Source organism: Odocoileus virginianus, chromosome 12 (genome assembly GCF_023699985.2).
Source record: "Odocoileus virginianus isolate 20LAN1187 ecotype Illinois chromosome 12, Ovbor_1.2, whole genome shotgun sequence".
Lineage (NCBI taxonomy): Eukaryota > Metazoa > Chordata > Mammalia > Artiodactyla > Cervidae > Odocoileus > Odocoileus virginianus.
The window spans coordinates 32,088,388-32,114,928 of record NC_069685.1 but is presented as its reverse complement, the minus strand read 5'-3'; the positions used below and the strand labels follow the sequence as shown (position 1 = coordinate 32,114,928).

Genomic DNA, 26,541 nt, shown 5'->3' with positions numbered 1-26,541 from the left:
CCTTAAAACATTTTGTGACACTAGAGTGTCACTTAGTCTGAGTGTCTAGGCCAACAGAGCTTCAATAAATTAAATGTTATCATGAAGATTATAAGAAGGCAGCCCCTATATTCTCTTTGGCTAGGGATCTAGAGATGTAATAGCGATACCATTTATGTGCAGTGATCATACTTTCTTCTATTTACTTTTGAGTTCTTTTCAGTTTCTTACTGAAAATTACTTAATTGTAGAAATTACTTAAAATAGATGCTTAATCTGTCATTTCAGAACCTCCTTCTCAAAAAAATCTAAACATTTCATTGAAGCTCCTGAAAGTATTTAAACTGTGATTTCCCATATCATATTATTTACTCCTAATCTGTTTATTTCTTCACTCTCCTAGGCAATAGTCTAGTATGTTCTCTCTCTTCAGGCTTTCAGTTGCATCTCCTCTGTCATCAGTCTCACCTGATGTCTTTTTAATAAGAAAACTGAATAATCAGAAGGAAAAACATTCAATAGAAAATACACCAAGCTAACAGGGATGATAAACTTTTTTTTTTTTTTTTCTCCCTCAAATGGCTGTTGAATTTATTTGCTTGATCAATAATGGTCCTGGCAAAAATGAGTTAACCAACGCTGAGACAACTGTAATGAAATACTGATTTTAAAAATTCATGACACCGTGATAGAAATTAGAGTTTAGACAAACTTAAGGAACTTTAAAGCAGCTATTACAAATCTATTTAAAAGTTTAAAGGAAAATATAATTAAGAGGAGATACATGGAAGAGGAGATTCATGGAAGGTATGAAATAAATCAAGTGAAAATTCTAAAGCTGGAATATGTAGCATCCAAAGTAAAAATTCACTGATTGGACTTATCAACAGATTAGATACTGCATAGCAATAAAACTGTCCCAACTGAAGCACAAAAAGAAGAAAATACAGAGCAGGGATCCAGTCATGGAAAAAATATAGCCTCAGTAACCTGTGGGATATCACATAATCAGAGCACTTAAAAAGAAATTATTGAGGCAGAGAATTGTTTGATAAAATAATGGTCACAAAAATTTCCAAATATGATAAGAAAATATATATTTTGAAAGCCCCAAGCAGAATATACATAAAGAAAATTGCACAAGGCACACCATGGTTAAATTGTATGAAATTCATGATAAAGAGAAAATCTTCAAAGCAGCTAGAGAAAAGGTGATTTTATATACAGATTAACATGATAATTCTGCTGATTACTTGTAGCATGCAAAACAGAATGCAATGAACTGACAAAATCTTAAACAAATGAGTGCACAAAGCCAAACATTTCTTTTTTTTTATTTTTATTTTTATTAGTTGGAGGCTAATTACTTTACATCATTGCAGTGGTTTTTGTCATACATTGAAATGAATTAGCCATGGATTTACATGTATTCCCCATCCCGGTCCCCCCTCCCACTTCCCTCTCCACCCGATCCCTCTGGGTCTTCCCAGTGCACCAGGCCGGAGCACTTGTCTCATGCACCCAACCTGGGCTGGTGATCTGTTTCACCATAGATAATATACATGTTTTGATGCTGTTCTCTTGAAACATCCCACCCTCGCCTTCTCCCACAGAGTCCAAAAGTCTGTTCTATACATCTGTGTCTCTTTTTCTGTTTTGCATATAGGGTTATCGTTACCATCTTTCTAAATTCCATATATATGTGTTAGTATACTGTAATGGTCTTTATCTTTCTGGCTTACCTCACTCTGTATAATGGGCTCCAGTTTCATCCATCTCATTAGAACTGATTCAAATGAATTCTTTTTAATGGCTGAGTAATATTCCATGGTGTATATGTACCACAGCTTCCTCATCCATTCGTCTGCTGATGGGCATCTAGGTTGCTTCCGTGTCCTGCCTATTATAAACAGCAAAGCCAAACATTTCTTAATAGTGATAACTTCCATTTCAGTTAGTACATGTTATACACCAAAATTATAATATTAGATTTAAAATACGTTATCTCATTTCATCCTGAGAGCACCTCTGAGAGGTAATAAAATAACCATGTCTTAGAAATGAAGAAAATAAGTCTCAGAGAATCCAAATAAGCATCTCTTATTAGATATTTCTATTTTAAAAATAATTTTAAATATTTAAGAAAATAATTGTAGATATTTAGAGTGCTTTGAATAAATACCAAGTGCTGTGAAAGCATGCAGGAAAGGGATTCTAACTTAGTCTGGAAGGTTAGGGAAGGCTCCCCTGAGTTGCTGATTTCTAAGCTAAATCTAAAGAATGAATAGGCTATTAGCCAGAAAAAGAAAAAGTGGGGTGCAGAGGATCATACGATTCAAAGGGCTCAGCATTCGAAAAGACATCAAGGCTGGAGAGAGGATAGTGTGTTCTTTATTTCAAGGACAGTGGGAAGCAATTCATGGTGTTAAGAATGTGATCACAGAATGGCTGACAGTCATGCCGTTTGCTTTGAAAAATCATTTCATCAATCCAGCACTCTGTTATGACCAATCTTTGAAATCCAAGAATAGGTTGCAAGGATAACCATGGCAAGTCTCTCAAACACTGAGAATGGGCCAAAGTTAGAATCCACAGAATCTGGTGGGTTTGAAAGTGGGAAATGAGAAAGAAGAGACATAGTTCCTAGGTTTCTGGGTTGGTGGAAAGGCTTTTTACTGAGAATGGGAATCATGGAAATATTGTCAGCTTGGAAATGAAAATTATGAATTATGTTGGATATGTTTGTATGGATATACCTTTGTGACATCCAAGAAGAAATGTCAATTAGACAGTTTGACACAGAAGCCAGGAGCTCAGAGGAGAAACGTGGGCCTGCCATTTAGGTTTGGGGAATCATTTGTCCATAGATGATAACTGAAGTCAAAAGAATGAATGGAAAAATGAAGAGAAGGAAGAGAAAATTAAGTGTAAATTCTGAGGAACTTCAGTGTTTTAAGTTTAGGTAGTGGGAGAGGAACCATTCAGCAGGCATGGCTGAGTAAGAACATCTGGAGAAATGAGAGGTATAGTGTGGAGTGTCAAAAGCCAGGAGAGACGTGTTTTAAGAACAAAAGAGTAATTTAGCTTTTCAGATACTGCTGTAAGTTTAAGCAGGATATGGGTAGATAAAGTATTTGTTTTTTAATTTAACATTAACGACATTTAGTCGTTAAGTTGATAATCAGGGTCCTTTTGGTGGTGTGAGAGGAACAGATTGGAGTCAACTGAGAAAAGAGTGACAGATGAATAACTAGAGACAGCTATTGCTTCACTCTTTAGCTATGCATGGGGAAGAAAGAGTTTGGGCAGTAGCTAGGATGAGGTAATGAACAAGGGTTTTTGGTAGATCAGAGGTATGTGAGTGTGTTTAAACTATGATGGAAAAAAGAAAATAGAGTCAAACTTGAATTATCCCAGAGTGATAGGCAGTGCTATGTTCCATGTTGGCAGGATGATGTGGGTTTGAAGGGAGTGCTGCTCAATAAGGGGGCTAGTTGGCCTGATATAAACTTAGATAAAGTAGGTAAAAGCATAACATCTAGTCTAAATGTCAGTTCTTACCATCACACTGAAACCAGGTGAGGACATTGCTTGCTATTTCTAAAGGAAATCTTTTTTGTTAGACCAAAAAGAAAAACTAACCCCAAAAAAGCAGATGAAGATACTGAACTGACAGCAAGGAGCAATATCAAGTAATAAAAAACAAAATTCATTCATTGTTTAAATCATTAAAGCAGACTTGTCTATTTGAGAACATTTATATCTGCAGTCCTATTAATTTTAACATCTAGGTGTTAATTCATGATCTACATGATTTTTTTAATGCTTTCTTAGAGAATGTGGTAGACTTTAGTTGCAACTTTCAAACTCTTTAACTGTTTGTGATGTTTGCCTAGAATTCTATTTTTCTTTTTTTCATACAGAGATCTCTGTCCTCCCCCACCTTCAGAGTAAGATTTGAAATGATACAATCACATCTGTTAGAGCTATGCTAACCTCTGTTGTCCAGCTGTTCTGGTTCTATTTTCTTTCCCTTTCTTCTCCTCCTAGTCTCCCAAATCTTTAAAAAAAAAAAAAAAAGTTGAGATAAAAAACAAATTGTGTCTCTTTTATATTGATATTTAAGGTGGAATAAAGGTAGTTATAAAACCATCTATCAACATAGCACTGTCTTGCCAAGCTAAATATTTGGGTTGGAAATCATTATTTCCCAACTGCTTCAAAACAGGAAGTATCTCTGTTAAATGATAGATAGCTCCCTGATACTGCAAGGGAAGGCCTCTTTCATTTCTCTGCATTTTTCAGCAGTACAGTGAGTTCTGCAGTTTCATACTTAGGAGCTAAATACATACATACATAAATACAACCTTTAACATCCACTCCGAAGTCAGCAGTCGTCAACATCAAGGCAGGACCCTCCACCAGCAAAAATATTGTGACTTGCTGAAGACTCAAATGATGTGACCTTTTTTTAAGGTTACAAATACAATAAAGTATTTTTAAATGAAGGTATGTACATTGGTTTTTTAGACATAATGCTATAACTTTATATGCACTAGGAAACCAAAAAATTTGTGATTCACCTTATTGCAATATTCACTTTATTGTTTGTGGTGGTCTGGAACCCAACCTGCAATATCTCTGAGGTATGCCTGTATGTGTAAATATATGGTAAAATACCTTCAAAGGTTTTAAACATAGAATTTCTTTTCATAAGCCAGCCCAGGCACATCCTATCCAACAATTCAGGCAAAGTTCTTGAATCTGTCAGAAACAGCCTATAGGTTTGCACTGGGTGATTAATTGCCAGGAGATTCTGGTTCTATATTTCATTAGATATAATTGTTATCTTTTCTAAAGGTGTTCTTTTACTAAGCTCCTACCTGAAACGGGGAAACACACACACACAAAACTTGTATTCCTGATGCTTAGGACTTCTTACAAAAAGAAAAAGGAAAACTTTAGCTTAATTCAGTGACAAAGGCCTATTTGTCTTGGTTCACAGATTATTTTTCCCCCAGTTTTTACTAAAACTTAGATAATATTTTAAATTACCTCGAAATTTGTCTTGGGATAGCAGTGTGGAATAATGGAATATAGTTTAGTTATCATGATCTGAGGGTATGGAATTAAACCTTAGTTCAAATTCCAGCTTTGCTGTTTAATGTTCCTCTGACCTCTGGCTGTTATTTAACCTCTTAAGCCACCATTTTCTGTCTTATAACCTGCAAATTAGAATATCTCCTTCTGAGTGTTATTGTGAGGATTATACAGATTACCATAGTAAAGCATTTATTGCAGTTATGAATATATAGAAGGAGCTCAGTAATGTTATCATTTTAAACATATTTAGAATGTTTCCTCTAAATCTACCACTTAATCATGTATGACTTTTGACATTAATTTAAGCTCTGTGGACTTATGTCTTCTTAGCAAATGTAAGAGTTTAGAAATGAGAGAAATCTATATGACACTGATATCCTGTGACTTTCTAATTATCTTAAGGTCAAATTAAGGAAATATATTTTTGCTTTAGATATAAATTATTCTTGCCTTCCCTCAAAACTGAGAAAAGCAAGGGACCTAGCTTCTGTTTACAGGGTAATTTTTGCATTATTTTCAACTGTGAGTATTCAGTAGGATGTACTTTGGTGTAGTGACTGAATGTGGACTCTTAAGACTTCGAACATTTCCCCCAGCTCTACTGCTTACCATATAACTGGGCAAGTTATTTCACCTCGCCTTACCTCAGTTTTGTTATCTGTAAAGTGGGATTAATAATGGTACCTAATTGCCAAGGTTGTGAGGATTAAATTAAATGAGTTATTTTATGTAATGGACTTAAAACAGTGCCAGGCATACATTGTATTCCATAGGAAGGTGTTTAATTGTTATCATCATCTTCATCCTGGAGCAGCTTCTCCATTGCCTTTAAAAACATTTTTTTTTTTTTTTTAATTTATTGGCTGTGGTGGGTCTTTGTTGCTGCACATAGGCTTTCTCTAACTTCAGTGAGCTGGATCAGGAAGATCCCCTGGAGAAGGAAATGGCAACCCACTCCAGTATTCTTGCCTGGAAAATTCCTTGGACAGTGGAGCCTGGTGGGCTAGTCCATGGGTTTGCAAAAGAGTCAGACACTACTTAGTGACTAAACAACAGCAAATTCTACCTATTATGATAGGCAGTTAGGGTTTGGTTTCTCTAAAACACAGGGACTATTTATGACTGTAGTCCTATGAATATTTAGGGCTAAGATCTCTAAAGATGCACACATACCAACAGAGTGAGAGCAGAAAATGTTAGTAACTTATCGTCATGATTATTTTGTGAAGCATTTTTTAAATGTACATTTGTGTGTGTTACATAATATATGCAGTGTGTTAATAGAGATGCATGTATATACTTTCTGAATAGATACAGGAATACTGAGAGAAAGTGCTCAAATTGATTTTAATAATATGAATGAAAATTGAACAGTTTGAAGACAACAGTCCCAAGAGCCAGTGTCTTCCTCACTGACCTGGCTGTCAGTCTCAGTTGTCTCCCAGTACTCAATGGAAATGAACACATACTGAAGAAGCCAATCAAACTTTTCATAACTCCAAGTGCTTGGAAAGACCTTAGCCAGTGAGTGATGCTTTGCTAAAGATAGGGTAAACTCAGTGTGGAATCTGGGTTATTCTGGGTGTTTTGACCACTTGGTGTGACTGAATAATGAGGTGACTGAGAGATGTCGGATCAGTCAGTTCTTTTCAGTACTGATGTTTGGACTTGACTATGTAAGAAAATTCTGCTGTTCTCAGTATCCAGGAATCACAAAAACACACTTTGATAGGATAACCAAAATCCTCTTCTGCTTATATTAGATGGCAATATAACAGAGACTTTTCTGACACATTTAAAAATATTTAATTATAAATATAGCTATGTCCATAGGAGTGAGGAAATTATTAATTTTTTTTTTTTTTTTTTTTTTTTACTTATTCTGTTTAGAAAGCAACACGAATAAAGGAAAGCCAACACATTTGTTTCTTAAGTGGATTCATTTTAAGCCAGGGCAGCAGCATTTAGAAATAATTCACAATGGGTTTTTTTGGTTTTTTGTTTCTGGTCCCCATGACAAGTTTTCCTAATGGGTTGATAAGGCCCATGTTCTAGGACATAGATAGTTAGAGGTAAGTGACCACACTCCTCTCTTTAATCAGTGGATTCTTTGGGGAATCTGATGGATACACTGGAAACTTTGCATACACAGTTTTTACATGCCAAATTTGGCCTCCAGTTTTAAGAGTTAACAGGTACTCCCTTCCCTAGGGCTCTCCATGAACCTTTAGGTCATTGAGATCCTCCGACCTGTGAAGGGGATGCAGCTACGTTTGTACTCCAACCCATAAGCCATTGTGTAATCCCCGTAGTGCACGCATTCTGCTAAGTTACTTCAGCTGTGTCTGACTCTGTGACCCCATGGACTGTAGCCCGCCAGGCTCCTCTGTCCATGGGGATTCTCCAGGCAGGAATACTGGAGTGGGTTGCCATGTCCTCCTCCAATCATTGTAGTATTGACCCTGTTCTGTAAACCCTTTATTTTCCAGGTTTGAATTCAGAAAGTCATTGGTACAGTTCATAGTTTTATGTCTTGTTTTTACACTTGAAATTGTGTTTAAATATCGTATCTGTATTGTCTGCTTGTTATGTGCTTATCTGCTTATGAGCAGAGAGTTGACAGAGCACGTCTTATAGCAAACTTATGAAATAGGCAAGACAAAAAGAGTTGCATTTTACAGATGAGAAAACAGACAAGAACAATTAGATTTGATTCATCACTGACATGGGGACAAGGGACCTTCCAAGTTTACCTGTGAGTTTTTTTCAAGCCAACTTCTACTAACTGTGTCTCTCAGAGTCTAGTCTCTGGACTCCCTGCATCAGAGATCCCTTGCATACCTATTAAGCATGCAGAGTCTGCTCTCTCCCTCCAAGCCTAATGTATCCCAGTGAAAGTGAAGTCGCTCAGTCATGAGCCTACTGGGGTGGGCTGCCATTTCCTTCTCCATTATTTCTGAATGGAGTATAAATAGGGCATGAACCCTCCTGGATTAAAGAATAAGTCAGATGATTCCTGGGGATGTTGAGGTTTAAGAAATGAGAAACTACCTGAACAGTGGTTTAACTGTGACTCCACATTGAAATTATTTGCACAGCTTTGAAAAAATACTTTGCCTGAGCCTGGACTGATAGAGTAAAACTCTCTGGAGAAATGAGCCCAAGGAAATCTGCTTTTTAAAAGATTGATTATAATGCCTAACAAGGATTAAGAGCCACTTTCTAAAGGATTTGGAAACTTTTTCCATAGAGGATCACATAGTAAATGTTTTAGGTTTTGCAGGCTATATCTTATCAGTTGCAGCTACTCAACTTTGCTGTCCTAGAATGAAAGCAACCACAGGTAGCACTTCAATGACTGAATGCAGCCGTGTTCCACTGCCGCTCTGTAAAACAGGTGGCAGGACAGATTTGGCCCACAGACTATGATTTGCTGAGCTCCCCAGAGGCACGTGGTTCTTCATGTCTCACTGAACCACTTTTGGACTGTGGCTCTATATCTCAGGTACTTTGAGTTATTTGACATGAGGGTTGAAAACTACTGTATTAAAATTCAATTAGTAAGTAATTGAACCAGAATGTTTAACTGTGTGAAAGAAAGGGAGAAAGAGAGGAAAGAACCTGGTAGTATGTATTATCAAAGATAATATCAAAACAAAAAGATGTGAGGCACGTGGAAGGAGAAAGGTGCACTGAACTGCCAGAGCAGACAAAGCAGGTGCAGTATTAATGGTCATAGAGCTCGGAAGTGGGTGAGGATCAGTCTGAGAGTTGGGTTTGTTTTTTTGTTTTTTTTAAAGGAAAGGATAAAGCAGTCCTTCACTCTCAGATGGTGGAATTGATAAGAAATAACTTTATATACTTGGTATTTTGAACCTTCGAAAGTTGGGGTGTTGGCAACAGTAGAAAGGAGCATCATTCTGTTTGGAGTGAGAGGCAGAGTAACATTCAGCTCAGTGGCTGTGGAACAGTCATGAACCTTGCCGATGCAAGCAGGGAGGCCATGTGCAGGGCTCTGTAGTGCACTCTGCAATCCCCATCGTCCTTGTGGTGCCCATTCACGTCACACTGTGTAAGTCTGTCACGCTGCATCTCTATCGTTGGTAGCTATCTTTAGCACAGAATAACACATGAGAGGGGGAAAACTTTGAGTCAACAAGAAATGGTTCATTTACATTTACCGTATCATCTGTTAGGTTTTTACAAATGGTTGTATGTAATGGATTAAATACCCCAGCTACCCAGAAAATTAATATTCTCAGCAATTTGTTTGTACCACCCAATATTTCTTGTATGCATCTGGTAGGTATGCTCTTGCATCTGGTAGGTATCTCTAGGTAGATCACCTTAAATTTTGACAAACTGATTTTTTTTTTAATTTGGACAAATATGCATCTGTTGAATACCTTATAGAACAGTGGAGGCATTAGAACATATAAGCAAATGTTGTACTGTAATCTATTCAACAGACATGTAAACAATGTTTAGGAGTAACATAGAGCAGAAAATGACTATTCCGTTGTGTGTGCAGAAGTGATTTGAGGGAAGAACCAGAATTTTCATGGAGTACATAGCATAGGGATAGCTGAGTACGACTTTCTGAAAGATCAGCATGTATAGAGGTGCAAAGCATGTGCTGGTTTCAGTTAACTACAAGGTGTTCAGTGTTAGTAGAAAACAAAGAGCAGAGAGGGGTCCAATGATGGGAGCTGATTCTGGAAAATAAGCAGGGGACAGATCATTTCTCCCCCGACAACCACCTCTCACCTTTTTCCCCCATTACCAACCTATGGGTTTACTTATATTTAAATATTATAAAAATTGGTGTTTGCATGTAAGGAAGTTTCCACCCGTTTTCAACCTTATGGAGAACTTTAAAAAGAGTGCATTTTTATAGAGATATTGGAAAGATTAATTGCAGTATTTTTAGTTTTCCTCTGTAGTTTATCAAAAAGCAGATTCACCTTTTGTAAGAGGAATAATTGATTAGTTCTAGATAAATGCTGTTTTGGTTTTGTAAAAGGGTTCCTTAATAGAAGTAGGTGAAGAATATAACATTCTAGTAGAAGAACTTAAGTGTGTGTGTATGTGTGTGTGTGTTAAATTATTTTTGTTCTATTTTCTTCCCTCTTTTGTACTCTTCATCAAGTACTGCCATTTATTGTGATACATTCTTCCTAAACACCTGCTGTCAAATGTATCAAGTCTTTTCTTGTACAGTGCTACGGGTTTCTACAGAACTGAGCAAGCCCAACATTAGACAGCCTACAGACTGATTGATTTATTTGTTTTAATACAAACACATGCTCAGATGTTGTCATACAGAAATCCTTTTTAGAAGAATTATTTTTCAAAGAACAAAGACCGTTGTAACCCTAGCACCTAATCCTGTGCCTGGCACAGAGTAGATACAAATGTTTGTGGAATTGAACTGTTCTGTGAAGTCTCAAATTGAGTAGTAAAAACTTCCTCAGTTCTAGGGATAACTGAATATCTTAAATAGCTATAATATGAACTGAAATGTTTAAAAAGCTTTTCTAGCAGTTTAAAAATGAAGTTGTGACATATTGTAGGATCCAGATTTTAATTTGGCAAATATTACTGTCTTTGTAGAATACAAGTACAAATCTGTTTAAGAGAAATCCTGCTTTATCTTTCTTTGCAAAATGGGAAGGCATTGTCAAAAGGAGGAAATGTCTAGTAATAAGTTGAAAACTTTGGGCAGTTTTACCTCAAAGATACATCTTAAATTGTCCTTTTCCGGTTCACTGCCTCTGTTATTATTTATGGTCTAATTTAAGACCTCAAGATTGTATTCTTTTCCTAACTGGAAGCTGTGCTTCATTCCTGTGCTACCTCCACACTGCAGCCAGATTTATTTCCTTAGGCAGAACATTTAGCCTGTCTTTCACCTGATTACAAACCTTTCACAATTTCCTATGAACCATGATGAGAGAAAGACCAAAGTTCTTGGCATTGCCACCATACGTAATAGAATCATACTTGTGGAGGATATTTGTTTGTTTATTTGTTTTACTTCATCTACCTCTGTAGTCCCATGTTTCATGACAGGGCATGTAATACGTGGTAATAATAGCCCAACAAAGTTGCTATTGGACTACCTAGAGCCTCTAGCTTCTTTGGACTCCTGGGACCCTCCTGAGACCTGAAGAAAGCAATGTCCTAAGCACACCTGTAATTCTTTCTTGGTACAACTGTTGGAAAGGTGAGCACAGTAAACCCTTTGCCTTCCCAGAAATGATTTGTATATGACTGCACCTTTAATTCTTTGGACATAGTATTTTTATGTGCCTTTTCCCACCTTCTCAACCTGATAAATTTCCCATATTTGTCATTTAAGGGCCGTCTCATTTGGTTCAGGGTACTGTTTCTAGATTTTTTTGAGGCAATTTGAAAGTCCTTACTTCCAAAGTCTTATCTCAAATTAATTAATCTTGACTCTGACAACTCCTTACTTTCTATTATCTGAGTCAGTTGTAATAAATATAAGTGGACTAATAATGAGTTTATGTTTTAAAAATACAAATAAAGTTTCCTCAGATTTTTTGGATTCTTTCCCACCTAGATTATATTCTCCATGGTTTCAAATATACCTAACTCAAAAGGGCTATTTGTTTAAAGGATGATGTGTATAATGCAAATATGTATATCATTACTACTTACTATACTACAGAATTTTAAAATCTCAAATGATTTCTTATGAGGTTTACTAAGCTAGAAGCTGTAAGAGAAGAATTATAAAAGTGGGTTTTCTTGGTTTAACAGACCCTATTGCTTGTTTTAAGTCTAACTGATCTCGAACACATACCTCTCTGCCTTTCCAAATGTTTTATATATGTAGTAGGTAAATATTGTTGGTTTTATCTCATTAAATGAGTAGTTTTTAGTTTCACAGCATCTGTCAAGTTGGAATTTAATTCTCAACTCATCCTTAAATTATTAAGTTATATGCTTGGTTGTGCTGTTCATGCGCTTTGTACAAAAACATAACTTATTTGGTGTTTTTAAGTTACTTTAAAAATATCACATGGGTAGTTAAATTTTTGTTATTCAGATTTTATGTAAAACCTGTTTTTGTTTTCTAATTTCTCTTCAACAGATACTTCCCTCAATTTAAGTGTAATTTATATACTTCCTCATTGCCCTAAAAGCTTAATTACCAAATAATATAATGTAGAGTGTTCCTTTCGGGGGCTTACATGGTTTTTGCTAAATATTGCTTATTTTATTGGTCTCTAAAGCTATTCTTCCTTCAGTCTAATTACTTTTAAAGTTTCCTGAATTTCATACAAGATACTAGGAAATTGTATTCCTGAAACATGAATTTCAAGCCTTAAAAAGATCATAGCTAAAGTGAAATAAGCAGAGGAACACAAATACTATGTGGTGTCATTTATATGTGGAATCTTAAAAAAAAACAAAAGCCAGTTTCATAGAGAATAGAATGGTGGTTGCCCGGGCAATGGACATGGGTATATGGGGACATGTTGGTCAGAGGGTACAAACTTTCAATTATAAGATGAGTAAGTTCTGAGGATTTAATGGACAGCTGGGTGACTATAATTAATAATATGGTATTATATCCTCGACATTTGCTGAAAGTAGATCTTAAGTGTTCTCATCACATACACAAAAAGGAGTTAACAATGTGAGGTGATGGATATGTTAATTACCTTGATCTTGATAATAATTTCACAATGTATATGTATATCAAATCATCACATTGTATATTTTAAATACAATTATATGTGTTAATTTTCTCAATAAAAGTGGAAATAAAGAAATTTAAAGAGCAACTAAATTTAAAGATATAAGTCATTTCCATACCAGCAAATTGGATAACCTAGAAGAAATGGACAAGTCTCTAGAACCATACAGGCTGCCAAAACTGCGTCAAGAAGAAATAGATAATTTGAACAGACCAATCACTAGAAGTGAAATAGAATCTGTAATTTAGAAACAGAAAAAAACCCTGCAAACAAAGGCTGGAACTGGATGGCTTCACTGGGGAATTCTGCCAAACATATACAAAGAAAAACTTAAAACTATCCTTCTCAAGCTATTCTAAAAAATTGAAGAGGAGGGAATACTCCCAAATGCATTCTATGAAACTGTCATCACTCTGATACCAAAACTAGATAAAAACACTGAAAAAAAGAAAAGAGCAGGTCAGTGTCTTTGATGACTATAGATTAAAAAATCTTCAACAGAATATGAGCAAACTGAATCCAGTGATACATAAAAAGGATCATACTGAGAGGGTAATAGGTAGAAAGGCCAAAGGTCCCCAAGCAGCAGGAGGAAATAAACTGCAAGTGGCAGATGGTTTTATTCTTTTTCTATACCAAATTAAGAGTCTTCTTTTAATTCTGTGTTCCCTGGTAGCTCAGCTGGTAAAGAATCCACCTCCAGTGCTGGAGACACTGGTTCAATTCCTGAGTCTTTCTGTCCCCTTCTGATGTCTATATCAGAAGCTTTCTCTATCTCTTTTTATTCTTTAATAAAACTTTGCTACACAAAAAAGCTCCAAGTGATCAAGCCTCCTCTCTGACTCTGGATCAGATTCCTTTCCTCCGGAGGCCATGAATCCTGATGTTGTTCAGAACTCATAGCAGCAATACATCGTGATCAGGTTGGTTTCAGCCCAGGGTCACAAGGATGATTGAACAGTGCAGAAGTCAATTAATGTGATATACCACATTAACAAAAGGAAACACAAAAAATACATGATCATCTCAAAAGACACAGAAAAAACACTTAAGAAAATTCAACATCCATTTATAATAAGAACTCTTAGAAGGAACATATCTCAACATAATAAAAGCCATTTTGACAAACCCACAGCTAACATAATACTCAAAGGTGAAGAGCTGAAAGACATACTGCTAAATTCAGGAACTAGACAAGGATACTCACTCTCTACTTCTTCTGTTCAACATAGCACTAGAAGACCTAGCCACGGCATTCTGACAAGAAAAAGAAATAAAAGGTATCCAAATTGAAAGAGATACTATTTGCAGATGATGTGATCCTCCACATAGAGAACACTAAAGCCTCCACACAAAAACTGTAAGAACTGATAAATTCAGCAAGGTAGCAGGATATAAGATTAACGTACAGATATCTGTTGCATTTCTTTATACTAACAATGAAATATCAGAAAGTATTAAAAAAAATCCCATTGAAAATAACATCCAAAAAAATTCCTGGGAATAAATGTAACAAAGAGGTGAAAGACCTATATGCTGAAAACTATAAAACATTGATAAAATTGAAGATGATTCAAAGAAATGGAAAGCTGTCCCATGCTTTTAGATTAGAGGGATTAGTAGTATTAAAATGGCCATACTACCCAAAGCAATCTACAGATTTAATACAGTCCCTATCAAAATATCTATGACATTTTTCACAGAACTGTAACAAATAAACCTAAAATTGCATGGAATCATAAAAGACCCACAGTTAATTGCCAAGACAATCCTGAGGGAAAAAAAACGAAGCTGGAGACATAACCCTTCCAGACTTCAGACTATACTACAAGCCTACAGTGATCAAAGCAACATGATACTGATACACAAAAAAAGACATACAGATCATTAGAGCAGAGTAGAGAGCCCAGGAATAAACCCACACAACTATGGTCACTTAATCTATGACGAAGAAGCAAGAATGTATGATGGAGAAAAAAGAGTCTCCAACAAGTGGTGTTGGGAAAGTTGGACAGCTACATGTAAATTAGTGAAATTCTAACACTGTCTCACATCATCTATACAAAATAAACTCAAAATAGTTTAAAGATCTAAGATGTGACATGTAAAACTCTTAGAAGAAAACATAGGCAAAACACTAACATAATTTGTAGCAATATTTTCTTAAATCATTTTTCCAAGGCAAAAGAAAAAAAAGGAAAGATAGTCAAATAGGCCCTAATCAAGCTTAAAAACTTTGCACAGGAAAGGAAACCCTCAACAAAATGGAAAGACAACCTACAGAAGAATGGGAGGAAATAATATGCAAATGATGCAGCCAGCAAGGGTTAATATCCAAAATGTGCAAACAGCTCATACAACTCAAAACCAAAAAGACAAATAACCCAATTATACATGGGCAGAAGAACCTGAATAGACATTTTTCCAAAGAAGACATACAGATGGCCAACAGGCACATAAAAAATACTCAGTGTCACTAATTATTAGAGAAATGCAAATCAGACAACATAAGAAACATTCCCAGAAGTCAACTGTGTTCATTTCTAGGCTGAGCAATGTGGATCAGCAACACGAAAAGATTTAATAAATACAGGCATATTCTAGGACCTCCTCTCTTAATGATTCCTTTATTAGATTCCTGATGAAGAGACCAAGCATATTTCTATAACTTCTCCCTTCCCTGTTACTAAAAGTCTCATTTCTGAGACTGATAAGATGCAGGGAGAGGAAGAGGCAAGTTGAAAGTTGTTGAATAGTAATCTCTTTTAAACACTGAGATTTAGAAACATAAATCAAGAAAATGTATTTTAACCTGATTTGTCTACTATTATTCTAACCTCGTGGTTTTAGAACATTTATTCTTTTATTCATTCAAAGAACATTAATGCTTACCTTGTGCCAGGTTTTAGGATCCAAAGATAACTAGCATTCCCTGTATTCAAGGAGTGCAGTCAAGTACTGGGATAATTATACAGGAACAGTAACGATGATAATAACATCTAAATTGAAACATGCATGCCATGTGTCAAGCACTGTGCTGAGCCCTTTATATAGATTATATGATTCAATCCATAGTCATCCTGAGTAACTAACACTGTTAAGGATTTTAAGGTACCAAGAAGTTTAAATGATTTATCTAAACACACAGATAATACATGATGAAGCTAGAATTTTAACCCAGTTAGGCTGATTCTTGTCCCCTCACTTTTAACCTGTATGCCAAATTACAAGTTATATGGTACTCAGAAGAGTCATAGAAGGTTGTATAAAAGAAAAGACTTTTAAGTTGAAACTTGAACAAGAAGTGGAGTTCACCTGATAGGCTAGGAGATAAAATGTCATTCAGAGCTGAGAGTGAATTATGAGTGAGAGCAGGGATGCAGAAAGCAGCATGGAGTTTGGCTAACTCTGAATGCTTAGATGCTCTTGGAGTCAGAGGATGAGAAAGGAAAAGTAGCCGCAGATAAGTTGAGGGAGTTACACCAAAATTATAGAAGCCTGAAATGTTATGCTTGAATTTGATTTTTTTTTCCCCTTGAGGTGCCATTCAATGATTAGAAAATAGGAAGTTATAGTATTTGCAGTTAGAATAATTACTCAGCAGTGATGTAGACGGAGAGAGGGAGAAAAAGGAACAAGTAAGACTGCCAACAGGAAAACAACTAGCAATATAGTTATGGTATCCTAGACAAGAGATTATGTTGGCCTGACTTCATTGAGTAAGCATGTATTGAGTGCCTTGAATATGAGTGTATTGAGTGGCAGAATATTATATCTGCCATTACATTCCACCTGCAATCTGTTGGGAAAGACAGACAGTAAACAAATACACAAACATATAATAAGGCAAATGGAATACAAGTGGCAGTTTCAAGAGAGATTTAAGAGGTAGCATTAACCACACCTATTAATCAGTTGAATTTAGAGAGAAAGATGCTTAGAGTAAGTCCAAGGTTTCTTTGATGAGAACTGTTACCAAGGATCCACCTCTTTCCCTACTTTCTGGAACTGTTTTTTCCATGAATCATGATATATTGATATGTTTTCATCAGAGTAAAATGTAAAGGCTCAGTATTGCTTTTCTTTATAATAGAAGACGTTCCCTACACTCATATACACACCCATGTTGATCATTTTCTTTCTTTCTTTCTTTTAAAGGGGGGTAAGCGTATTGTGTTTATTGAATACCAGCCTGTGCCAGACACAGTGCTAGATGATTTACATACATCATTTCTCTTAATCCTTCTAAAAGCCTTGTTGATCATTTTAAATGAATAGGAGCCAACAGAACCTAATTTTTCAGAGTGTCTATTATAATGCTTTGGTGTGAACAAGTATTTCTGTGCTAATTAAATTAGATTTGGACATTGATAGAATATAAAATTGCAAATGTTGCACTTCAGAATTTAGAAGAAAGAAAAGGTAGAGTTCATTTTGTAAAGGTTGGAGGAAAGAAAGGGAGTAGTGTTTGTTTAATTAAGTGGTGTAATTACTAAAATTATACTAACACCTTTTCAGTAAAGACCATGTTTCGTAATCAGGCATTGCCTTGAGTAAGATAGTATATGGGATTGAGTCTGGAAGACCCATGTAAAAGGTCATCTAATATAGTCATGCTTAGTGTGAGAATGCACAGGCAGATTTCACTTGAACTCAGTGGAATTATTTGCAGAATTGTGTGGGGATGTTTTCTCTTCTTGTGTATTTTGAGGGAAATTCTTGTCAGAAGTATATAGGCTTCTCTGATTAAAAAAACACTATCATTTTCACTCGCGAGGAAACTGAGGTTGTTAGAGTTATAGAGACTTGCCCAAGATGTTGAAAAAGTCCTCTTTAAAAGGCTGCCCAACAGTTGTTTAACCTAGAGTTAATACAAGGCTACAGTGTCTATGCCCTTGCAACCAGAAGTATTCAGAGTTTTAGGAAGCCTGGGCTTGTGTTTTCATTGAGAATTTCATTGAGAATTTAAATAGTGATTTAAAAATAACAGCAGATGCCATCATTCAGAATACATTCTTCCACCCTAGTATTGCAGAACAGTATTTTTAAAGAAATTCTAGGAAGGGTGTTAACTCATTCAGGGTTTTACAGGAAGGAAAGCTCTTTCCTACCTTTTTTTAAGCTAACTTTCACTGACAAGATCAAGCCAGAAAAAGCTTAGCTGGCTGTTGGCCCAGACAAAGTTATAAGCGTTGAAGTATACTCAACCTCCATTGCCCGGGGACAGCTACAACCTAGAGGAGAAGGGGTGAGGACGGAGCACAGATGCTTGCTGAGCGCTGTTCCAGAGACTCAGATGACGTGTGGGCTCTGTATCCTTTGCTGTGTTATTCTTTCAGGTATTAGAAAGGAAATTTTAAAATAGCCAAGAATGACTAGTTTTCCCAGAAAGGTGAAAAGGATACTTCAGCTTTAAAAAACTAACCAAGCCTTTCACAGCTGTATCCCTAGCAACTAAAAAGGAGCCTGGCACATAGTAAAGGTATAATCTTTTTTGTTGTTGTTAAAGAATTCTTTAAGTTATTGTGTCACTTATGTTATATTTCAGAACAAGAATTTTTTTCGTTCGTCCATTGATACTGAGTATCATATTGTAGTGGCAAGATAGTAAAAAAGAAAAGGTGTGACTCAACATTCAGAGATCTCCTGATTTCAGTTTAATTTCTATCATTTATTGCATGATCTTGGGCCTCATTTTTTTTTCTTAATGGGGGGTATAACAATATCTAATTCACAGAATTTAGGATAATATTAAATTTACTATGTGAAAATTGCTTTATAGATTCTTAGTTAAGTCGCTCAGTCATGTCCGACTTTTTGCGACCCCATGAACTGTAGCCTACCAGATTCTTAAGGGCTATATAAATATTAATGTTGATCTTAGATAACATTTTTAATAATTTGAAAAAAATGTGTTTACTGGTATCATCCTAATGTCCTGAATCCTGAATTTGTTTGTTTTAGGTAGGGAAGAAGTGATCCCAGTGATTGAGATATAGGTTTTAATTCTATAATAAAATACATTTCAAGATAATCATGCGTCATTTCTACCCACTGAACTAATGTTAGGTGTGGGGAATAGTCTGAAAATAATTAAAGCATTCATTTTTAAACAAATACTATGTATTTGTTGATTGACTTTTTGTTTTCTAATTTGTACATGACTTAAAAATTAGTACATATTTATTAAATGCTCAGCATATTCTATGTACAAAAAACATACAGCACCTTTTTCCAAAGTGGAAATGTAATATTAACTTTTGAGATATTCTATGATGAGAATTTGGAGTAGAATTTCTGTATACTACCTGCAGTTCTCTCTTGGAGATTTCTCATATCCATTAGTATCAGCTCCAAAAATTCCTGCATGTAGAAACCTGATTTAATTTTGTTTCTACCTAGTGTTGCCCTAACTTATTTTAACAAGAAAATCCTTTTTTTTTCATTCTATCTGCTAACATTTTCCTGAGCAGTTTATGATGCACCTGTATAAGATACATAGTATTGACTCCATGAGTTTTAGTATTTTATTTGCAACTCCAAATATAAAAATCAGGTGATTTTTTTTAAAAAGTGGGAGATATACTTGTCTGGAATTGGAATGGCCGTGATTCCTGTCATCCATATATATAGCCAAATCATAAAAATTGAGCTATAATAGCTTGTTAAGAAAATGTTCTTTCTCTTATTGAATGGTTATATTACTTTTCAAAAACTTAGTCTGAGAACAGTCTGTTTGAAAAGAAAAGATCTGAAAACATCTCTAATGCCCTTAAGTTTATTGATATTTAATATTGAGAATCTCAGTATTATATATCAATATAATATATGTTGATATATAATTATATAAGTATAATACTAAGAAGTTTAATCATCTTTATTTAGCTATAATTTGCATATAGTAGACTGCGACTTAAAGAGTGTAATTCAACTGATTTACATATGTGTGTGTTTGTGTGTGTACCTGTGAAACCACTGCTGCAATCGTGATGTAATAATAGAACACTTTGGTCAGCCTGAAAGTTTCCTTTTGCTCCTTGGCGCTCCATCTTTTCCTTTACCCCAGGCTCCAGCCAGACACTTGTTTGCTTTTTATATAGATTAGATTGAAAATTTTTACATATTTTATATAAATGGAATTTATAGTATGCAGTTTTCAATGTCTGCTTTAACTCAGCACAGTGGTTTTGAGACTCGTGCGTGTTATTGAGTGTAGCAGTAGTTTTTCTTTTTTATTGCTGAGTGGTATTCTATTATATGTAAATACATATCTGTTCATTCATGAATTGGTAAACATTTGGATTATTTACAGCTTGGGGCTGTTGTAAATTAAACCGCTATGAACATCTGTGTACAACTATCCATGACTATCTGTTTTCGTTCCTCTTGGATAGACACCTAGTAGTAGAGTAGTTGTATTGTTCTGGTGGGGAACTTTCTGAACTGCCAGTTTTCCAAAGTAGTTGTGTTATTTTATGTTTCCATTAAGAGCGTATAGTTTCTAATTTTTCTGTATCCTTATTCAATCTTTGGTATTGTCAGTTTCTTTAGTTTTAGTCATTCTTAAGAGAAAGTAATGGTATCTCATTGTGGCTTAAATTTGCATTGATCTGATGAACCATGATTCTGTGCAGTTTTTTATTCAACATTTGCTTGCTTGCCAGTCCTATAGCTTCTTATATCTGAATCTCTTTAGATTTCTTGCCTACTTTCTATTGGGTTGTTTATTTTCTTATCATTGAATTTTAAGGTTTATTTTTGTAAGTGAATACAAGTTATTCATTAGATATGCCTATTGTAAATATTTTATCCCAGTCTGTGGCTTGTCTTTTTATTTTCTTAAAGGTATCTTTAGAACAGAAGGGTTTATTTTTATAAAGATCAGTGTATCAATTTTTTAATACTCCTAGTAGTTTTAGCTCTTACATTGAGATTCATGATTCATCTTAAGTTAATTTTTGAGTTTGGAGTGAGATAAGGGGTCATTGTTCATTTTAAAAAATGTGAGTATCTAGTCATTGAGCATCATGTCTTAAATTACTTTGCTTTCCTCACTGAATGCATTAAAAATAAAAATCAATATGGACTCCATATTCTGTTCTATTAATCTGCTATATCTGTCTTGTAGACCTTATCACACTATCTTGTTTCTTTATTAGCATTATAAGTTTTCAAGTCAGATAAATCCTTCAACTTTGTTCTTTTTTTAAGTTTTAGCTTTTACTATTCTCAGTTATTTGCATTTCTATATAAATTTTATAATCAGTTTGTCAGTTTTTTTTAAAGTCTTTGTGTAATTTTTATTGGAATTGCATGGAGTCTATAGATAAATTTGGGAAAAAAAGAATATCTTAATAATTTTGAGTCTCTGTTTAAATTGGTCTTCTTTAATTTCTCTCAGCAGTGCTCTGTAATTTTCAGTGAAGCATCCTCTGTTACTTTTAGTCCTCCTTCATGTTTTTGTATATTCCCATTGGGTGGATTTTTTTTTAACCTGTATTTTCTAGTTTGCTGCCTAATACATCTTTTCTAGTATTAAACTTGTATCCTGTAATCTTGCTATTAGTTGCTTTGTAGATTGCGTAGAAGTTTATATGAACTGTTATATGTCCTCAGTAAAGGAGGATGGTTTTTTACTTTTCCAAATCCTACGCCTCCTTCCCCTATGCTCTCTCCACTCTGGTTTTGCCTTATTGCTAAGGCTAGTAATTCTGTTATGATGTTAGGTGGAAGTGGTGAGTTTTTTACCTGTTCTTGATCTCAGGTAGAAAACATTCAATATGTTAATATTAGATATGATGTGACCTGTAGGTTTTTATAGTACCATTTATTATATTGAAAAAGTTCCCTTCTATTCCTAGTTTGCTGAGAAGTTTCTTATCATGAAGAGATCTTAAGTTTTGTCTTTAGTTTTTCTGCACATACTGAAGTGATCATATGGTTTTTCTCCTTTATTCTGTTACTGTGGTGAATTATACTCAGTGGATTTTGAGTATTAAACTAACCTTGCATTCCTTGGATAATTCTTACTTGGTTATTATGATTTATCCATTGTATATATTGTTAGATTCTATTTGTCAATGTTTTTAAAGAATTTTTAGGTCTGTGTTTATGAAGGTGTCATCAGTCTGTAATTTTCAGTTTTTGTGATGTCTTTCTCAAGTTTTGGAGTTAGTATCATACTGGCTTTTAAAACAAGTTGAAAACTCTTCCCTTCTCTGTAGCCTAAGATGATTGTGGTGGTCTTTCTTATAATTTTGGTGTTATTTCTTCTCTGGTAAAATTCAGAAGGGAAGCCATCTGGTTTTGGATTTTTCTTAATGGGAAGGTCGGTTATAATGAATTCAGTTTGATGAGTTCAGTTCCATTTTAAAATAAATGTAGAGCTATTCTGATTTTATGTTTCATTTTCTGTCCGTTTTCATCTTGAATATCTTGAGAAATTTGTTTATTTTTATTCAAAGTTGTTCATAATATTCTATTATCCTTTTATTATCTTTAGGATCTTTTAGTGATAAACCTTTTTTTTTTTTCATTTCTAGTTTGTTCTCTCTTTTAGCCTTGTTCAGCCTAGCTAGAATTTAATCAATTTTTAAAATCTTTGTGGAAAATCACTCTTAACCTTTGTTGATTTTTCTCTCTTGCTTGTTTCCCATTTCATTGATTTCTGCTCTCATGTTTCCTTCCTTGTACTTACTCTTGAAACTTGGGTCATTGATTTTAGACTTCTTTACTTTATAAGCATTTAAAGTTGTAAATTTGCCTCTAAGCACTGCTTTAAGTATATTTCACACATCTTCATTTGTTAAATTTTCATTATCATTCAACTTGAAACATTTTCTAATTTTCTTTGTGATTTCTTCTTTGATTAATGTCTTGTTTAGAAATATGTTTAATTTCTAATGTGTTTTGGATTTTCCTCTGTCTTACTTTTATTCATGACTAACTTATCTTCTTGTATTCAGAGCTCTACTCTGTATGATTTCAATCGTTTTGAATTTGTTGAGTTTTGTTTTACTGCTTATCATATGGGCTGACTTGGTGAATATACCCACTGTACTTGAAAAAAATACGTGTTCTGTGGTTGTTGGACGTGATGGCCTGTATATAAATTTCAGTTAGGTCTGGGTAATTGATGGTCTTGTTCGATCCTCTCTGTCATACTGATTTGTTTTCTAGTTCTATTAATTACTAAAAGAAGAGTGTTAAAATCTCCTATTTAGGTTGTGAATTTATATTTATTATCTTTTTAATTCTGTCAATTTTTGCTGTATGTATGTTGAGGCTTCATTATTAGGAACATACATATTAAGAAATATGAAGGTTCTGAGACTTTACCCTATTTGAAAGCTAACAAGTTAGTCTGCAATAATTTCATAGAGTCTGGCAAAAGACATGAGACTCCTGAGTCAGAAACAAAGGATAATTTATTACTCACAGGATATTGTCATTTTTTATGCCAGTTCCCTAAGAACTAAGTCCCACAGAGAAACCATATGAAGTTTCAATGTTTGTGTTTTCTGTAGTGTTTTATGTGTGGTCCCAGCTGCATGTTTCAGATTTTGTTTTTTGTTGTTATTGTTGTTGTTTTAAGTTTTGTAATTAAAAGAGATTCATGTCTGAGTTCTTGTCTTCCATACTTTCTGTATTTCTATCACATCTTTTTTCTAGATACTTCATATTCATAAATACACATAAAAATACACTGTTTTGCATTATAAGTGAATATCTCTTATATATTCAAGGAGTACTGTTTTTCATTATGCCAGTAGCAAGAGTAATTTTTAGCATATCTGAGAAGTCTTCATGTTTGTGGTATTTCATTTCCGATCCACTTTGTTTCTTTCTGAAGATTCAGTTTTTCATCTCATGTCATTTCTTTTCAACCTTAAGAACTTCCTTTAGCATTTTCTCTAGTGTAGACCTACTGGTTTTCTTCCAGTGGAAAGGTCTACTGGTAGGTATTCCTTGGTTTTCTGTTACATCTGAAAGTGACTTTATTTTTCATTTGTTATTGAAGGGTACTTTCACTGGGAATAGAATTCTGGGATGACATTTTCATTCTTTCAGCATTTCAAAGATGTTGTTCTACTGGTTTCCATATTGTTTTGATTGAGAGTCACTGATGATTCAAATCGTTGTTCCCTGTGTTCACTCTGGCATCTTTAGTTTTCAGCAGTTTGACTGTAATATGTTTGTGTATGGTTTTCTTTGTAGTTATTTTGTTTGAAATTCATTGAGCTTCTTGATCATGTCAATTCATGTTTGTTTACCAACTGGGAGGAATTTTCAGTTTTTTCTTCAAATATTTTTTTCTACCCCATCTTTTCTTGGATTTTTGTTTATGTATATTTTAGACATTTTTTGTCCCATAAGAATGATCTTTTCATGTAAATCTTATCATTTCACCTTCCTGCTTAAAACCTTCCAATTGCTTCTCATTGCAAATGGAATACAATCCACACTCTTCACCATGTTGTTTAAGGCCTTATATTCTGCCTATGACTATCTCTCTAACCACATTTCCTACATCTTTCACTTTATTCACGATTTCTAAAACAGTAGGGTTTTTTATTTCTCTGGAACATACCAGTCATCTGTGCCTTTTCACTTGATGTTTCCTTTACCTTGAGTTCTCTTTCCCCAAATTTCTGTACGGGTAACTTCTAGGAGTATCTGCAAAATTTATTTCTTCAAAGAGGCTTTCTCTGACTGCCCCCACTAAAAGCTGCTGCATGCTGTCAACACACACTTTAGACCCTTATTTCTTTTAATAGTTTTATTAAGATATAATTCACAGACTATAAAATTCATTCACTTAAAATATACAATTCAAAGGTTATTAGTATATTCACAGACACGAATAACTATCACCATAATTGGCTTTACACATACCTATCTTATTTATGCTAATTCCTAGAACCAAGAACAAAGTCTAGTATATAATAGTACATGCTCAATATTTTTTTTCTGAATAGATGACTTCATTGTTTCTAAGATAATTCAGGCATTAGCCTTCAATAAAATATTAGGGAAGTTTTTTGACTACCATCAGTTCTTAGAAGTATTCTTTGAGCTGTTATTTTGAGACCTCTGAAATAGCTTAACCCATATTTTAAGAATTACTGCAGGAAATTATCCAAAAACAAATCTTTTGATATGATGAATGCAAGTCATATACACATTTCCTTAAAAGAGAAGAGTCATCTTTTACTGACCTGACAGTTAATTGCAAGGGAGCAAAAAGCTGTTCAGAAATACTGCTTTTCGGTTTTCAAAAGTACTCTGACATTGTTTATTTGTTTGAGTCTTTGATGTAGATACAGAACCACTGATACTTGTTTTATTTACTAATTTTGATAATAGTGAGTTATTCATAAGATTCTGGGCATCCTCTTTCCTTGTATACCTTTCTTGAGGAATGTCAGTTCTGAGCTTGGTTAATCTGTGTTGCCCCCTCTTCTTTATAGGCTTTGATGCGGCCTGGAAGAATTGATAGAATCATCTATGTGCCTTTACCAGATGCAGCAACAAGAAGGGAAATACTTAACCTGCAGTTTCACTCTATGCCAATCAATAACGAGGTTGATCTGAATGAACTCATTCTCCAAACAGATACGTATTCAGGAGCAGAGGTAAGATAATTACCCTCAAAATACCTTGGTGAGAGGAAAGCGGTGGTTTGGGGTCATTAGCAAAGAACATTGCTTGATGCCAGCTGTTAAAACAGGAAATACACTACATGACAGATAGTCACTAAAATTAAATTACATTTTACCTGGCCTACAGTATTTCATTTGCTTTTACCTGGCTTTTCTTATATCTCAAAATGTAGTCTTCAGAGAGTTAGCATAATATGGTGGAGAGATCACTGGACCAAAAGTAAAAGATTCTTCTTTTGGGGCTTCTTGATACAGCAGCTTCCAACCAGTTACACACTTTTCTGAACTTTGACTCCTTTACCTAGCAAATGGAATTAGTGTACAACTTTCCCTACTGTGTTCTCATAGAGATCATAAAAATGAGATTAAGATATCATAAACATACTCCGAAATACAAAAGACGATTTTATTATCTTCTAACTTTTGGAAAATTATCTCAATCTACAAAGATTCTGTGATAAAATCATAAAAGGGACAGCCAGCCTGCTCTTAATAGTAAAAATACAGTTTAAACAAGAACAGCAACACTTCTGTGAAAATATGAAAATTTTAGGTATGGCATATTAAGTAAGACATATTTTTCTCTCCTTAGCAGCTCTTTAATTAGGCTGTTTTTATTTACAGAATAAAATTCCATTAAAATATTTGTGCAACTTTTCTACATGTGTTCAACACAGAAATGTCTTCTGAATACCACTGATATGGGTTTGTACTGGAAAATTAATACTCTCATAAATACGAAGTTGCAGATTCTTTTCATTCTGAATTATCCAGCAGACTGGGACTCCACTTTCTGTTTTGATTGCTGTTATTTTTATCTGTCTTCTATAAAAACCAAAGAGACTAATACATAATAAACCATATGATAATCAGAGTCTTGTAGATAAATTTACATGTGGAATTGGATTTAGTATATCATGCAGTCATAGCTAATAGCAACAACCAAAAAAAATCTCAGATCTACTCATTGTTTCTGCAACTGTGAACTATGTATATTTTATTTTCCCCCTTTAAATGTTTAAATTCCACTGGGGTGGAAAATTCTTGTAGAAAGCTTAAGAAGCAGT

The 26,541-nt window shown here is 34.6% G+C and overlaps 1 protein-coding gene across 5 annotated transcripts in view; it reads left to right on the top strand.

The window, feature by feature from the left end:
- Positions 1 to 26,541, top strand: part of AFG2A (AFG2 AAA ATPase homolog A) — a 325,935-nt gene that overhangs the window by 241,720 nt on the left and 57,674 nt on the right. For all 5 annotated transcript variants that reach the window (XM_070474870.1, XM_070474873.1, XM_070474872.1 and 2 more), the window contains exon 15: positions 25,283 to 25,447. In XM_070474870.1, coding sequence (XP_070330971.1) covers positions 25,283 to 25,447 — 165 coding nt within the window. The remainder of the gene's footprint in view (positions 1 to 25,282; positions 25,448 to 26,541) is intronic.